Genomic DNA, 16515 nt, shown 5'->3' on the forward strand with positions numbered 1-16515 from the left:
GATCTTCAGCATACCAACTTGACACGTCGCTAGAGTAGCGGAATCGCTGGCAGCATGGATACCGAAAGTGTCATGAAACAGCTTCAGGCTATGGAAGCCAAGATCGAAAAGCTCACAGGTAGTCACTACTCTTTTAAGCCAATTGCTATGACTAACCTTACGTGTCGCAGCTGAGGCAGATGTACGAAAACTGCAGCATATCTACGGATATTACCTAGACAAATGTCTTTACAAGGAGGTACGCACCACTTCCAATCAATTTGATCCCCGTAATATTACTAACACGATAAGGTGGTGGATCTGTTCTCAGACTCACCAGATGCATACGTGCAGTTCCTAAATGGCCGCTTCAGAGGCAAAGACTCAATCCGTCGCCTCTTCATCGACCGCTGGTCCAACTACTTCGTTGGCGGTCGCAACGGCCCCATCCACGGCTGGCTTCTAGACCACTTCATCGGCCAAGACGTAGTCGACTTCCAACCAGGCACAAACACCGCCAAATACCGCGGCAGAACCCTCATGAGCGCCGGCACCCACAAGACCCTCAACCCCGAGTACCCGGGCGGCCAGCGGCAATGGTGGGAGGGCGGCGTCTACGAGAACGAGTACATCAAAGAGGACGGTGTGTGGAAGATCTTCCGTCTGCGGTACCACCCTTTTTGGCACGGGAGTGTTGAGAAGGGCTGGCAGGATGCTGATAAGTTTGTGCCCTTGTTTAAGGAGACGTATCCGGCGAATCCACAGGGGCCGGATGAGCTTTGGGATGGGGGGGATTTGTGGCCTGATACTAGGGTTGTGCCGTTTCATTATGTGCATCCTGTTACAGGGAGGCAGGTGGCGGATGAGGATTTGCAGGCGCCTAAGTGGAGGGAGCCAGCGAGTAGTGCTCCGCCTGCCAGGGTCATTGATGACTGGACTGCATGATAGGCATGCGCTGTCTGCATGTGGCTATAGTAGCAGACAGTATTACATATTATTGAAATGTTTGTGCAGTCACATGTCTGATGCATGAGTGATCGATTGATAACCAATTCAGTAACAGTAATATTTACAGAGAGCGAGTTACAAATCACCAGGTCGATGAGCAAAAGGGCATACAGCTGTTTGACTTTCTTCACATGTGATGGTCATTGTCTACCCCATCGGATCTAGAGGAGATCACACGCTTATCGTCTTGGAGAACGTTATTGCCAAAGACTTAGTTGCATTCGCTACCAAAACGAGTATTCGGTGGCTTGAATAGCGATAAGCAAAGTGATGTCCGGGCATGTACACTCCGAAAACGAAACGGGGGCTGAGGCTCGTGATCTCGATTTCTTGGTCGTCGGAGGTATGGCTCCGAACTTCAACAGCCAGCCACATCATCTCGCTAGACATGGGTAGATAATGCGGGGAATAGACGTGTGACTACCGCCAGGAATCTGATCCGGTACTGATCTCTTGAGACCCCCGGATGGTAGAAAGCGATCGGCTAATGTTACGCTGACCTGCCGACCATTCGTGGTACGTCCCATTGCCGCTGAGATGGAATATGGTGGGGAACATGAGAGTGAGGAATGCCGATAGTCATATCATCTTGTTCTTGAATGAAAAATAACTTGATACAATTAACCATAGCCATCATTTTGATGCTCTCAACCATGAAGTCAATGTCGCTTTACGCATTGCTAGCCTTTTGTTTGACTCTGGGCTGGTTCATTGTGACCCTTGTCAAGTTCGTTCGTTCCCCCTTGAGACGAGTTCCTGGGCCGTTTCTTGCACGATTCACGAGACTATGGCTACTCAAACAAGCTTACTTTGGGACATACCCTAAGACCAGTATCAAGCTCCATAGGAAATACGGTTATTAAGTCCCTTACATATGTCTACTCGATCTGACAGCTAGATCAGGGCCCGTTGTCCGCATAGCACCCAACGAGTACAGCATCGACGATCCTGCGGCGGCCAAGATCATCTATGGCAGTGGCCGAGGCTTCACAAAGGTTTGTGCCAAATGAACAGGTACTATAGAAGCAGCTGACAGCCTTGAGTAGTCTCCCTGGTATTATGCCAGCGGCAATCCCATCAGTCCACTCCCCAACATCTTCGTCGAACCGAATCCACATATCCATGCCCAAGCCAGACGCAAGGTCGCGGCAGCTTACTCGATGACTAACTTGGTACAACTTGAGCCCTTCATCGATAGATGCTCCGCTGTTCTTCGGGAACGATTGGAAGAGTTTTCTCGGTCTGGTGTCTCCGTGGAGATATCACACTGGATGCAGTGCTATGCCTTTGATGTTATAGGCATGATGACGGTGAGATGCAAAGCAGTTGATAGCCAAGATACAGTCGGCTAAGTATGGTAGCTCGGCAAACGATTCGGCTTCTTAGACTCCGGCGAGGATATACAAGGGATCATGTCGTCGTTGAGCCAGTACCTGGTTTACTGCGCCAATGTCGGGATGTTCCCAGAGTGGCACAAGACTCTCTTCCGCAGACAGATGCGTTCAAAGACTGTATCTGGTCTGAGTCATGTTGGAAAGTTTGCCAACGCACAACTCGAAGAAAAGCGCGAGAAGGTCAAGACAGATGAAGAAGCCGATGGTAATGCAGCAGAGGACTTTGTCACCAAGTTCCTTCGTCTCCAATCCCAAGATCCGGGCAAGATCACCGATGCTGACATCAGTTCTGTGTGCAACATGAATATTGGCGCTGGGTCTGACACCACATCAATCAGCTTGACTTCAATCATCTTCAACTTGATCAAGTATCCGAGGGTTCTTCAGCAGCTCCGAGCCGAGATTCAGGACCGCGAGAGTCGAGGTATTATATCTGACCCAATCACATTCGCTGAAGCCAATAAGCTGCCCTATCTGCAAGCGGTGATCAAAGAAGGCCTACGAATTCATCCTGCCACTGGACTCAGCCTCGGCCGAGTTGTTCCGCCAGATGGTGCAACTTTGGCAGGACAATACTTTCCTCCAGGGGTACGTAATTCGTCATTTCTTGTGATGTGACCTGACTCTGATAGACTGTCGTTGGCATCAATGCTTGGGTAGCCCATGCCAACACAAAGGTGTTTGGCCATGATGCCCACCTATTCCGACCCGAAAGGTGGCTCGATTACCCTGAGCTGGTCAAAGAGCGCGAATTGTACTTCATGACAGTGAGTAACAATCAACGCCATCCTACAGTGACATATCCTAATATCACTCCAACAGTTCGGGCAGGGATCTCGTACATGTTTGGGCAAGAACATCAGCCTGATGGAGCTGTCCAAAGCTGTTCCGCAAATAGTTCGACATTTTGACTTTGCCCCAGACACAGAGACTGGAGAGCCCGAGTACGAGACGGAGAATGTTTGGTTTGTCAAGATTAGGGAGTTTTATTGCAAGGTCCACAGCAGAGATAGGCAGTGATAGTACAATAATTATTCTTGGAAGACAGTACGCCAAGCGTGATTATCGTCATGATGACCCAAAAGGGAAGATCGAAGAGATGTCCATCAGATTATCCAGAAATCCATTGTCAATCACGATATCTGCCATGTCGAGCTCGTTCAACCACGTCATCGCCAACTGATCTGTACTTTGATCGAGGGAAATCCTGTGCGCCCATTAGTAAAGCCAGATAGAAGTTTTATAGCTACTACGTACCGTTGCGGAGGCTCAGTCACCATCTGGGGATATCCTAGAGGTTCGGATGGTTGTAATGCGATATTTGATGTTTCTTCAACACCTTCAGCAAGTCCACACTGCTGTAGCTGGAATAGTGTCTCCGGAATGAGATGCTTTGGGTAGCCAGATACACTGATAGCCAGGAGGATTCGCAGACACTGCTTTGCCCGAGCTTGGTGTCCGTCCATGTGATACAGTCCGCACGCAGCAACAATGACTTGAAGTGCTTGCAAGGCGAACAAGTAATCGGCCATGACCAGACTAGAAGCCACTTTATGGAGAACCATGCTTTCTAGAATCTCATATGATGACTCTGCGGCAGAGACACAGGTTTTGGCCAGTGTAGCGAATATCGGTTGTTTGACAGCCTCAACATGATCGATACCTTGTAACAAATTGCATAAGAGAAAGGGCTTGGTGACGAGCATCATGGTGCTCCAGTAGCGAAGATGAAGAAGAGATATAGACCGTCTGTAGGACAATGATACTGAGGGTGAGAGCTGAAGATGTGGCGGTACGTGATCTAGCCAGTCCTGTAGTGCACTAATAGAATCGTTGAAGTGAGACCTCGATAGCCTTTGTCCACCATGAACAGGTCCATCATAGAGGTTCTGCCGTATACTCTGTGTTATCTGAGCGAGACGTATACACTGCTCGAGATATCCGTTCGGCGTGTGTGAGCCTGGACTGACAACCTGACACGTGTTAGAAAGACCCTAGAAGCTCGTTCAAACTGATCACGTACGAATTCTGAAGGTAATGGCGGTTTCCAAGAAGCCTCATTAGGCGGACTATTCATGCTTGGTTTTCCCAAAGCGAGAGAGAGGTCTTGATCAACGAGATACAAGGTCCACCAAAGACGTCTGGCATGCGCTTGACTTACAACGCCGCTCTTTGTGGAGTACTTGTCGAGATGGAGGCCAAGAGAGAAGGCGATGCGAACTGCGAGGCCGATGTAAAGATATGCAGAGTTTGTGAAGCCATTGGACTGGAATGCCAGAGACTGCAGAACTATTATCAGCACATATTCTATAAGGGCAACCAGCATACTTACCAAGACTATCAATGCTCTGACACTGTCAAGGTCTGCTTCATCGCAAACTCTGGTCACCAGAGACTTGGCCATTTCCAGTGAGTCGTGGGCTCTCTGTCCGTTGACTAAACCATTAGGCGAAGGCTCACACGAGGCGCATAACGCTACTATTCCATGAAGTGAACAAAGCCACGAAGCAGTGAGCTGTCCAGCATCCCCAGAATATGTCGTCTCGAGTCGGGTGTAGAATGATTCGGCAGAGTATATCCAGTACAAGCAGTGCACTTGTTCAAAGAAGCGAGCTGCACAAGCCGACAGCAGATCCTGCGACGGAAACTGGCATGGATTCCCAGGCGACGATGCCACATCCGTCAAAGGAGACTTTACTGATGGCGGACTGACTTTGAGCATTCCAGGTATCTTATCCTTGTCCTTCTCTTTGCTTCTCGTCCCTGCACCCATTCTCAACATCCATGACCTCACGGCGCTGTTGAAGCTGACGCCTGACTCTGCTCCCATATACCCTGCACATGTTAGAGACGGCTATTGGTCATGTGTGGCGAGGGAGCTTACGATACTCCCCATGAGTGTCGGCTAGAAGACAACCCAGGTCTTGGTGTAGATTGACAATCTCTGGCAATAATATCTCCTCTTCCTCGACTTGAGTCTCATCTACAGCATCCAACAAGACCTGTCCTCGATCGATTGGCTCATCTCCACAGTCTATGAGGGGTGCATCTGCCGATACTTCAATCAATGACATTGTCGGCGTTGCGATGTTAGTCTGTGTCTTGGTCACCGATTTTTGGTTGTCGTCGATTAATCGGCGTAGATTCGGTATCGTCAACTCTTCGTCTGGGAAGCATCTACTACAAAGCTCGCGCAAGAGACGATATTCTTCTTCGGAGACGAAGTAGAAGGGCTTTTGCCGCCGTTTCTCCATGTCCACTGAGCAGACCTCATCGATGCTGCGGCAGTAATCACACGGGCCATCGGCATCTTGACTCGATGTCAGTATCCTCGCGCTTTTCACTTTGAAACCCACGTACCAGGTTTGTTGCACTGCAGATTGCTTAGTAAATGCCTGAGTATGACTGGGTCGCAAGCCTCACCTTTGTCTTCCTCGACTTGCAACGGTCGCAGCTGATCGCTGTCCGACTCAGCCTCGATTTCTTTGTGACTTTCGAGCTTCGCGTCGACATAGTGTCTTACGGTATCGTAGCCTAGCTACAGGACAGCGAGCAGAGGTAGATGCTGTCGAGAACAGTTGCGACTTGGGAGACAGGTTCGCCGGGCTCCCCACTACCCCAGACTCCTGATCGCCACGAGTTTGCGGGGGTGATGAACTGAACTGCAACGTGCATTGGCTAATCGGTTAGGCTTAACTGAGCCCCTTATCAACCGACCAGGGCTTCCCCGCACCTGGGTTTGTCTTACCAGATTTCCTTCATTTTGGCTAACAGCGCCCCAAGCAAAACAGCTTATCGTTTTGGGAATGGTCAAAAACGCGGGGCAGCTGGAGCTCGGCATAAAGTAGCGGCAATTGTATGCGATTCATCAACTCCAACTACAACTTTTAAGAAACCCTGCTTTGTAAGCAACAGGGAGCTCTAAGCACATTAACATCCCTTTCATTCGAGTTCAATTACAACTTGATGCTCCTCGGCGAACTTTAGACTACTTGCCTCGATCCTGGTCTGGAGATTACGAGTACGTCCTCCTCCAATCCAACTTAGAGCTACTACATTAGTCGTCAAGGCAATCTTCCCAACATCTGATTCAGGCCTCACATCGTAAATTCGTACCCTCACATCCTTCACCTCCAGAATCCTATCGCAACTACTGACGCCACTCCCGCCTGGCGGATTGACCTGGATATACGGCAAGTCCCTCGTTATCCCAGTGACGCTGTTGAGGAAGTCTGGCGCCTTGATGAAAAACCTGATAGCGACGTTGGCAACCGCATAGTCAAGAAGCACCACCGTCGACGGCATCGCCATGGCAAACCACCCCCTGGATAGGACGTAGACATCGTCTGTGAACCTAGACCACCCGGCCGTTGTGCTGTGCCACATAAAGTTCCGGTCGTCAAGGCTCGTGCCCTCGGCGCCCATCAGGACGGTCGGGTTATACGTTGACATGATGACGCTCATGGACGCCGTGCCTTACCATGTTTGACAAAGTGGGAGGAGTCGTACCCACCAGACAAAAGACCAGTGTCGCGAAAACAAGAGGGAAATACGATGGTCTAGGAACTAAGTCAGCTCTGCCTAAAGTTTATTTTCTCTCCAAATTAAACGTTGGTTTGTGAAAATCCTGATATGGTTATTCGTGATTTAATTAAGTTTCAATTCATTTATCCTCTGCTGCTATCGATATCTTCATAAGTGACTGGAGCCGTTTGCCCTGACTGGAGCCAGCTCCTTAGTCAGACGTATCGCTCCTTAGACCATGATCTTTCTTGTAGGCCTGAAACCTCAAACCAACTCAGAGGTGCTATCTGTTTTAAGAACCCTGGCGCGAATAGCTGCAGCATCTTTGCTGAACCAGCCAGCAACAATGATCATCCCAACTATGACTAGCTGCAGGGAGAATGTGACAAATCGGATCGCAAAGGTACCCGTGGTAGGATGCAACATGGCGATTTGCGTAAATGAGTAAATGAGGTCGTAGTTCATGCGAATCAACTGAAGGACTGTCGCAGGCGCAGCAGCCATCATTAGTATCTCAGCGGACCGATAGCTTACATCTTGCCGAGCATAGTAGATATGCTTCCCGGCAGGATATAGCCACCCCAGAGTACCAATCATCACGAGGAACATGATGATGTTTCCGGCCTTGTCGGCAGCTCCGTTCTTGATGTTGTCCGGCATCGTTGTATCTCTCATTCCACCGTACGCTGCTAGGATCGTGCCGATGTTGTAGATTACGTTCATCGCGATGACTACTATGCGGTTTCTTTGCTGTTTGTATGGAAACAGGGGCAAATTCAATCTAGAGCTATATCAATTCCAATCCAAGACACCTGGGTGCATAGATGTTCACATACGCTTCGTAGATTATGCCAATGATAGCCACTGATAGAGTAGCAGTGCTGGCAGCAGCGGCTATCATAGCATATGCAGTCGGAATATCAGGTTCGTTCCGCCGAGAGAGGTAATAAATGTCTGAAGTGATCCGAAAGATAAAAAAGATGATGAATGGTGGAAACCACGCCTGGCCAACTTTTCGATGTTTATACGCCACATATACCGCTGGGAATAGCAGGATAGTGAAAACAATAAGGGCTGTTGCGGATAGACCGATGCATGCTGTTGTGGGAGGGCTAGGAGGTTGTGAACTGGAGGTCGACATGGTAAAAGCTCTGTGAACGTAGAAATTGTTCGATCTTAGGTTGTAAACTCGATGGAAAGCCAGAGCCAACTCAAATATTTATTATCTATCAGAGCCCTACATATCGACACTAGAATCCCTCAACCCAGCCCCCTATACAGTAAAAAGGGCTGGAGCCAAAACAAAGACCCAAACCCCAGTGAAACCGAGTCAGTTTCTGTGCCAACAAACAGTAACCAGCCTCGCCTCAAAAGCGTTTCCTAATTTTAAACGCTTCAGCGTCAGCAAGCGTTTCACCGTTGACCTATCAGCTCGACCAGAATCCTCTGGATACGACGTGTGAAAAAACACAATGCGTAATCGTGAGGCGCGGCGTCAACAAGGGTAAGCGGAAGATAGATGCAGATCAGTGTTTCGTTTGCGCATGACTAAGCGGGAGTATCGTCTACTACCGTACTTCCGGCCGGCGCTCGGCAGATCTCGCGGCAGAGCTTCCTCGCTTATGATAGATCTTGTTTCGTATTGGTAGATCCTGTCCTGGTTTCAAATACTGAACAAAGTTTGATCGGGGGACTGTCGGTAGTTGTCCCTTTTGAAAAGTCCTCGCTTGAGGTTTAATATAGCATCCCGTGCCCAACCTTGCGTATCTTTGTTATGATCTGCAATCCAACCACTTCTATCGGGACGTAACACTTCACTTCTCAGGTCAACCATCCTTGGTTAAATGGAAAGTCACTTTGGGCAGCGTATGAGTCAAGGCGTACAATATAAGCATAAGCTATCAGGTACATAAACTCAAAGTTTGGGCAGTGTACACCACTCACACAATCTTCGTATCAACACTACTCCGTTGCTGTGATATGTCTCTGACAGGTTTCATATCAAGTTCTGCCTTGGATCCTTCTACTGCAGCTGAAGACTCCACAAGAAATAAAGTTCACTCCCAGACGGATCATGCATTAGCTCTGCAGATCCAAAACAGCCCTTCCCGCAAGCCTCCCACTTTCCATCTCCCTAAAGACCTCCGTCAACTCACTCAGCCTCCTTGTCTGGTAATGCACAGTAATCACCCCTCTCGCAGCCAAGTTCAGCACATTAATCGCATCCTGGCGGTTCCCCAATATCGATCCGACAATCTTCAGCTGCTTTTGAACAATAGGTCCAGGCATGGCGCTTGCAATTGCGACGGGTTTGCCTCCGGGCATTCCAACACCGACTAATGTCCCTCCAGGTCTCAATAGTCCAAGGCCTTGAGAGTATGCTGCGTTGCTGGATGCACATATGATTACCACGCTGGCGCCGAGGTTGTCAGTGAGCTTCTTGATCTGGGAGGTCAATTCCTCCCCGGATGTCGCAGCATCCATGAAGACCTCAGCACCGCTCTCCTTCACCACGTCTTCCTTGCTTGCCTGATCGATACCAATAACGCGATATCCAAAGGCTCTTGCAGCTATCTGCGTGACAAGATGTCCCAAACCTCCTCCGGCACCCGAAACAACAACCCAATCACCTGGACTGGCCGTCACTTTACGCAACGCCGCGTACGAAGTCAACCCTGCGCACAGCATCGGTGCAGCTACTTCAGAGCTCACACCCTCGGGAATAGGCGTCAGGTATCGAGCTGGTACAGTGAGGTATTGTTGGAATGTCCCTGGGTTGAACATGCCGGATACAGACTGCTTGGCACAGAGGCCATCCTCTCCAGCGATGCAGTAGACTTGCTGTCTGTTAGTCAATCATGTAAGTGAAGAAGGTGTTACATACCACAACTACCGCAGATATCCCTCAGCCATTTGACTCCGACTCGATCTCCGATCGCGAAGCCGTGTATACCTGCACCCTCTCCAATGTGAACAACTGTCCCAACACCTTCATGACCACCAATTTGAGCTACATCAATTGAATCAGCTGAGTCCACCAGCCACTTCGGAACAAGACCTACTATCAGGAAGCGAAAACGGCATCCCCCAAGAGTTCTTCATGATGGAAAGGTCTGAGTGACAGACCCCGGAATGAGACCTGTTCCTATCAGCTCATGGCCATGATCAGAAGTTTGAGACTTACAGTTTCACCAGCACCTCTCCTGCCGATGGGCTGGGAGTCTCAATATCTACCACCTTGGTGCTGAGTTCACCAGGTTTGTCGTAGACAGCAGCCTGGTGGGATGACGGAGCGTTGGTAACGATTGCCATGGTAAGTTGTGATAAGTATGAACAATTCAGGATGAGATATTCAGTCAGGTTAGTAGTTGACTATTACTATAGCGTTCATGTGTCATTGTATCTATCGATATATGATGCTGTCTTAATACTCCACAGATACTGCTTAGCTTCCCTTCGGCACCATCCGACAAGGCCGGAGAAGTCTCGCCGAGTCGGAACCATTGAAGCGATAGCCCAAAAAACCCAAGATCTCCGCTTCTCCCCAACCCTTCAATACTCCAACGGAAGTTTAAACAGCTTTATGGCGTTGGTCCTTCCGACTTGCTCTTTCGCGTCATGATCCAAATCCACAGTCCTCCACCACGCCTGCGCTTCCTCAATGTCGTCGTACGGTGTATCTGTCGCTTATTAGCTTCACTCTGTAACAGCTTTCATACTGTGAGTCTTTACCTATAGAGTACATGCATCTGTCAAGCCCAATTGTCTCAATGCAGAGCTTCAGGCCAGGAGTGAAGAAGTTTCCTGAAGTCGTGATGTAGACATTATGCTTGAAGTAGTAATCGTAGTCTTCCTTTGACGGGCGCGTGGCCTTTTTGCTTGGCTTGTTATACCAATGGCTGGCCCTCCAGAGATTCAGAGGGATGCTGTCCATCAGCGTTAGTAAACGTTTACTGCTAGTGAACAGGGTCATACTTCTCTCCCAGATGTCCAGCGACGATCTTGGCGCAGGGAAATCTGTCAAACACTCCTTCCGTGATGTCAGTCTTTAAAATGGTAGATATCGATCGATGATGACTCACCAGATGAGCAAAGTGCGTAGATATGGTATGAAAGATCCAAATGGAACTGCACAGCCGCACCTTGAAGATGAGGCCGATCTCCATACAGTGACCCAGGCTGAAGGTCTTTGATCGACACATATCTCGGATGCAAGTAAATTGGTACATCCAATTCTTCAACCTTTTTCCAAAACGGATCATACTTGGCAGTGTCAAAGTATTCTCGTCCTGATCCTCCCTCGACGCTCTGATAGTCATTGACAAGTGCCCCAAAAAAGCCCAATTGTTTGACTGCGCGTTCAAGCTCCTGCGCTGCTTCTTCAGGATCATGCATCGACAGAGCTGCAAGGCCACCGAATCTGTCTGGTCGTTTCGCAACCTCGCATGCCAGCCAGTCATTGGCTTCTTTGGCTGTTTTTCCTGCGAGTTGAGGATTCGTTATGCCTTGGCATCCTGGCGCAGTCAATGACAAGAGCATGTACTCAACGCCTTCGGCATCCATGGTTGCGAGGCGCTTGTCATGAATGTCGAGCAGCTTAGCAGCGTGGGCCTCGAGCGCTTTGTTACTGCTGTCGCCAGGGTTGAGAATTGAAAAGGTTTCTTCGAGGAGCCATTTTGTCGATGGCGTGATAATTGCTTCTTCTACTGCGATGGTGCCTCGCTTTGACATGATGAGTAAAGTTAGTTGTCGAAAAAAGGTTCGACTGCATTGATGAAATTGCGTTGTGATGTACAACGAATACTCGCGGACGGTAGCTAATCAATTTAGACAACGTTCATAGGTTACGCTCTGAATGTGTCCATTAAATTAGCCATTTACTTTCTCTTCTAAATAGAAGGCAACCATCAAGGTAACAGACTTTTTGTAGACTTCCTCATTGGACCTTTGCTCATCTGCTCCTCGCGTCTGCATAATTCATCACATAAAACTACCCTGTACTCAGCCGAAGACGCAGCCGGAATGGATGAAACGTGAGGGGCAATCGGCGAGATGCTTCCGATAAGGGCTCCACTCTAAAGCGTACGAAACAGAGGTCCAGAAGTGGAGACGCCAGATCATGACCAATGCTGGTCTCACGAATCCAGAGTCATCCATAGAGATCAAGACAAATAACTAGAAGATTTGGCCTATGCTGAAGCTCGTATTTTGGATTGTTGTCAAAACATCTTGTCTTGCTCATTGGCTTCTGTTATCTGTTATCTGCTATCTCTTATCATATCTCAACCCACGATGGCCCACATTTTCGATGTCGCACCGCTTATCGATACCGGGTATGTCGACGGGAAAAAGGTCGGCAACCAAGTCAAGTACCCAAACACTGGAGCCTTCAGCGGCTTCAACAAGCCATTTCGCTTGGAGGGCGATATCTTTGATCTCGAAGTATCGGGAACTATTCCACCCGAGATCAATGGTACTTTTTACCGAGTTCAGCCAGATCATCGCTTCCCTCCCGTTTTTGAAGATGACATCCACTTCAACGGAGACGGCAATATTACTGCCATTCGCATCCAAAATGGCCATGCAGATTACAAGCAGCGATATGTCAGAACAGACAGATTCCTGGCAGAGACAAAGGAGAGGAGAAGTCTGTTTGGAAGGTACCGCAATCCCTTCACGGATTCAGAGCTAGTCAAGTCAGTTATCAGAACTTCTGCCAACACCAACATCACCTTCTGGAGAGGAATGCTTCTGGCCTCCAAAGAAGATGGCCCGCCATATGCCATGGACCCAGTCACTCTGGAAACCATCGGACGATATGACTTTGAAGGACAGATCCAGTCGCCAACAATGACTGCTCATCCCAAATTCGATCCTGAAACGGGTGAAATGATCTGTTTTGCCTACGAGGCCGGTGGAAATGGCAATGATGGATCGCGCCAGATCGCTGTCTGGACAATCGATGCAGATGGCGTCAAGACCGAGGAGGCTTGGTACGAAGCCCCGTTCTGCGGTATGATTCACGATTGTGGCATCAGCAAGAACTACATCGTTCTTCCCATGACGCCCCTGAAGTGTAACCCAGATCGTCTCCAAAAGGGCGGAAATCACTGGGCGTGGGATCCAAAAGAAGATCAATGGTACGGCATAGTCCCGCGGCGAAATGGAAAGCCCGAGGACATTATCTGGTTCCGGTCTGATAACGGTGAGCCAATTCGGTAATTGGATAAGGTGCTTACTGACATGCAGTCAGCATTCCACGGGCATGTTGCAGGGTGCTACGAAAACGAGGATGGCAACATCGTGTTTGACCTCACGGTAGCAGACGGTAACGTGTTCTTCTTCTTCCCGCCCGAGGATACACCAGCTGGTACCGTTGCAAAGCGGAACCGCTTGAACAGCCCTACTAAACGCTGGATCTTTGATCCCAAGAGTCCTTCGGGGACACGCGTACAGGCTAGTGAAGAGTGGGACACGAGTGGTGAATTCTCCCGTATCGATGATCGCTATGTCACCAAGAAGTACAACCATTTTTGGCAAGCCAAGATTGATGGGTCTCGAGAGTACAACGCTGCGAAATGCGGTTCACCAGCTGGAGGACTCTTTAATTGTCTGGCTCACTATACATGGGATGAGAGGACGGAAGATATCTTCTGGGCCGGTCCCTGCGCTACATTTCAGGAACCATCATTCATACCCAAAAAGAACGGTGGAGAAGGTGAAGGCTGGTTGGTTGCGCTATTGAACCATCTTGATGTCCTGCGCAATGATGTAGTCATCTTTGACGCGCAGAACCTAGCTGCTGGACCTGTGGCTACGATTCACTTACCGATGAAGCTTCGTCTTGGACTTCATGGTAACTTTGTGGACCAGTCGGATATAGAGGAATGGCAGGCTAGACGACAACCAGGTGGGGATGTTGGTCCTGTGAGACCGGCTGAGAAGCCTTTGCCCTGGCAGTCGGAAGCTGACAACATATGAGTGTCGATTGATCATTTGCGAGGAGGATCGGATTGTTCGGTAGGGTTGTGAGGTATTGCATGTTTTATTGATCACTGGACTTGCTCTCAAAATTAATCGTTATTAAAGTTAAGCTTCCTTGTAATAATCGCGTGATGCATATCAAAACTATAACCCCACATACGCAAGCAATAACACTACCATGTCCACTTGAACCATAACAGTGGGCCACGTAAACGTCTTAGGCTAATCTTCGCTCGAGATCGATATCAAAAAGAGTAGTATTCGAAATAGACACGTCCCGGTCTCAGAGATATCACACGTTGGTGTCATGCATCCAAGGACTTAGATCGTCCGCTCGTGCCTTGAACCCGACTCAACCCCAGTTGTGATATCAGCGGAGACCTCGGATAAGTCTGCAGGTTACGATCAAAAGGCTCCGAATATGCAATGACACCGGAATATGTCATACCCCTCATGTCCTCGGATGGTTTAGACAAGAAGGATGCCAACCTCTCTCCATCGGAAGGACGTCAACTGCGGGGGTGTCATCGGACTCATCCTTCCGATGGACGATGGATTATTCAGACGCCTCCAAGTGGGACACTTGACCTGTTATTGAAGTGGGGCGTCTTAATGCCGGCCGTTGAGTTTATAAGTGTGTACGCCATTGTATGCAGCATTAGACGTCCACCTGAGAGGAGAAAGAACACAATTTCACATCCCCAGATCAGCGCACAATCTAAATATGCCTGCTGCAAAGACCCCACGTGAGATTGAGACTCGTCTCTTCATCAACGGAGAGGTACGCAAGAGACATCACTCAGTGTACCGAACACAATCCTGACCAATGTATAGTTTGTCGAGTCATCAGACAAGAAGACGTTTGAGCTAAAGTCTCCATCAACTCACCAAGTTGTAGCTGAAGGTATACACCTCTACCATATACCAATACGTCACCAGCTCACCTCTTCACAGTCCACGAAGCAAGTGAAAGCGACACCAACGCCGCCGTCGCCGCAGCAAAAGCTGCCTTCCCAGCATGGTCTGAACTCTCCCCCAAAGATCGCGGCCAGTACTTCAAGAAGCTTGCCTCACTCATCCTCGAGTCACACCATGAACTAGCATACCTCGAAGCCATTTCCATGGGAAGGCCCGTCAAGGGATACTTTGATGCTTTTGCCGCTGCTGACACGTTCAATTACTATGCTGAAGCTGGAGCGGTGGTGCTTGGCACGAGTAGTCTGAATATGCCTGGCCATTTGAACTTTACCCTTCGACAGCCTTATGGAGTGGCTGCAGCGATTATTCCGTGGAATGTGCCGGTTCTGTTCCTTGCTCTCAAGGCAGCTCCTGCGCTGATGGCAGGCAACACAGTGGTTTTGAAGAGTAGTGAAAAGGCACCGCTGACTGTAAGTATCTAACCATGTCCAACTATTCTGGATTCCTGGCTAACATTTATCAGTCCGCTAAGGTCGCGCAACTTGTCCAAAAGGCTGGCTTCCCACCAGGCGTCTTCAACATCATCTCAGGCCACGGCAAAACATCAGGCGCCATTCTCTCCAGCCACATGGATGTTCGAGTCCTCAGCTTCACCGGATCAGGTCCAACAGGCCGACTCATCCAAGCGGCCGCTGCAAAGTCCAACCTGAAGAACGTGATCCTAGAGCTGGGCGGAAAGTCTCCAGCAATAATCTTCGACGACGCTGATCTCGAAAAAGCAGCTGCTGAGACGGCATACTCCATCCAATGGAACAGTGGCCAGGTTTGCATGGCGAACTCAAGGATCTACGTCCACGAGAGCATTGCAGAGACTTTTATTGAGTCGTTCAAGACAAAGTTCCAGGTCATTGCGGCTGGAGACCCGACTGATGAGAAGGTCAACCATGGACCTCAAGCAGACGAGATCCAATACAACAATGTCCGTTCATACATTGAAATGGGAAAATCGTCTGGAAAGCGTATCCTAGGTATGGATCACGAGGCTACTCCAAATGGCTATCTCATCCACCCAACAATCTTCGTCGAGACCCAAGAAGATGCTCGAATCATGAAGGAAGAAATCTTTGGCCCAGTCGTCAATATCAACACTTTCAAGACTGAAGCTGAAGCAATAAGTAAAGCCAACGATACAGAGTTTGGTTTGTATGCTGCGGTGTATAGTAAGAATATCGACAGGGCGATGCGTGTTGCAAAGAGGTTGGAGGCGGGAACTGTTGGTGTTAACTGTACTAGTCCCACTCAGGCGAAGGATATGCCATTTGGTGGATACAAGACGAGCGGCGTTGGAAGGGAGGGAACTACAGTTAGTCTGAATAACTTCTTGGAGACCAAGACAGTATTGGTCAAATTGGAAGAGTTTTAGTATAATGGAGAGGTCTAGAATAGTTATTGATCATAAACCAGCACCCTCATTTCTATCAAGCAATCTCACCACTGATACATTATAAACGATTTAGTGGATAGTTGTGTAGCAGGGATGTAGCATGATACAAACCAGGCTAAATAGCCTTTGCATAAGCATTTACCCACATCTTTGTTGATCTGGGCTTAGCAAGAGCTCCTCGCTCGATCAAGTCCATGTCATAGTCCGTCATCCCCTCCGCCAATTCAACCCTATGGAATTCCTGCAAAATTCTTGCGATGCACT

General features: G+C 49.0%; 9 protein-coding genes across 9 annotated transcripts; 4 read left to right on the plus strand and 5 right to left on the minus strand.

Annotated features, from left to right (window-relative positions):
* Positions 1–54: 54 nt before the first annotated feature.
* On the plus strand, positions 55–924 carry FVEG_04339 (hypothetical protein; the record flags this gene model as incomplete). Its single annotated transcript, XM_018892134.1, has 3 exons — positions 55–118; positions 171–238; positions 292–924. The coding sequence occupies 3 exons, from the start codon at positions 55–57 to the stop codon at positions 922–924; spliced, it is 765 nt and encodes a 254-aa protein (XP_018748764.1).
* A 716-nt stretch (positions 925–1640) lies between these two features.
* Positions 1641–3401, plus strand: FVEG_04340 (hypothetical protein; the record flags this gene model as incomplete). The annotated part of the gene is made up of 6 exons (XM_018892135.1): positions 1641–1842; positions 1891–1982; positions 2034–2297; positions 2349–2969; positions 3014–3148; positions 3204–3401. 6 exons carry the CDS (start codon positions 1641–1643, stop codon positions 3399–3401), a joined length of 1512 nt encoding a protein of 503 aa, XP_018748765.1.
* A 109-nt stretch (positions 3402–3510) lies between these two features.
* On the minus strand, positions 3511–5894 carry FVEG_15452 (hypothetical protein; the record flags this gene model as incomplete). Its single annotated transcript, XM_018904579.1, has 7 exons — positions 3511–3565; positions 3639–4354; positions 4405–4662; positions 4714–5216; positions 5266–5691; positions 5742–5754; positions 5805–5894. 7 exons carry the CDS (start codon positions 5892–5894, stop codon positions 3511–3513), a joined length of 2061 nt encoding a protein of 686 aa, XP_018748766.1.
* Positions 5895–6323: 429 nt separating this feature from the next.
* Positions 6324–6845, minus strand: FVEG_15453 (hypothetical protein; the record flags this gene model as incomplete). The annotated part of the gene is made up of 1 exon (XM_018904580.1): positions 6324–6845. One exon carries the CDS (start codon positions 6843–6845, stop codon positions 6324–6326), a length of 522 nt encoding a protein of 173 aa, XP_018748767.1.
* Positions 6846–7169: 324 nt separating this feature from the next.
* Positions 7170–8046, minus strand: FVEG_04342 (hypothetical protein; the record flags this gene model as incomplete). The annotated part of the gene is made up of 2 exons (XM_018892136.1): positions 7170–7686; positions 7742–8046. The coding sequence occupies 2 exons, from the start codon at positions 8044–8046 to the stop codon at positions 7170–7172; spliced, it is 822 nt and encodes a 273-aa protein (XP_018748768.1).
* A 938-nt stretch (positions 8047–8984) lies between these two features.
* FVEG_04343 (alcohol dehydrogenase) lies at positions 8985–10217 on the minus strand (the record flags this gene model as incomplete). The annotated part of the gene is made up of 4 exons (XM_018892137.1): positions 8985–9742; positions 9790–9915; positions 9968–10044; positions 10090–10217. 4 exons carry the CDS (start codon positions 10215–10217, stop codon positions 8985–8987), a joined length of 1089 nt encoding a protein of 362 aa, XP_018748769.1.
* A 42-nt stretch (positions 10218–10259) lies between these two features.
* On the minus strand, positions 10260–11748 carry FVEG_04344 (hypothetical protein). The gene is made up of 4 exons (XM_018892138.1): positions 10988–11748; positions 10881–10935; positions 10638–10831; positions 10260–10585 (listed from the first exon to the last, which is right to left on the minus strand). Exons 1-4 carry the CDS (start codon positions 11634–11636, stop codon positions 10458–10460), a joined length of 1026 nt encoding a protein of 341 aa, XP_018748770.1. The 5' UTR covers positions 11637–11748; the 3' UTR covers positions 10260–10457.
* Positions 11749–12197: 449 nt separating this feature from the next.
* On the plus strand, positions 12198–13886 carry FVEG_04345 (hypothetical protein; the record flags this gene model as incomplete). The annotated part of the gene is made up of 2 exons (XM_018892139.1): positions 12198–13110; positions 13159–13886. 2 exons carry the CDS (start codon positions 12198–12200, stop codon positions 13884–13886), a joined length of 1641 nt encoding a protein of 546 aa, XP_018748771.1.
* A 727-nt stretch (positions 13887–14613) lies between these two features.
* FVEG_04346 (hypothetical protein) lies at positions 14614–16230 on the plus strand (the record flags this gene model as incomplete). Its single annotated transcript, XM_018892140.1, has 4 exons — positions 14614–14670; positions 14724–14793; positions 14844–15277; positions 15331–16230. The coding sequence occupies 4 exons, from the start codon at positions 14614–14616 to the stop codon at positions 16228–16230; spliced, it is 1461 nt and encodes a 486-aa protein (XP_018748772.1).
* Between the last annotated feature and the right edge of the window lie 285 nt (positions 16231–16515).

Source organism: Fusarium verticillioides, chromosome 4 (assembly GCF_000149555.1).
Source record: "Fusarium verticillioides 7600 chromosome 4, whole genome shotgun sequence".
NCBI classification, from domain to species: domain Eukaryota; kingdom Fungi; phylum Ascomycota; class Sordariomycetes; order Hypocreales; family Nectriaceae; genus Fusarium; species Fusarium verticillioides.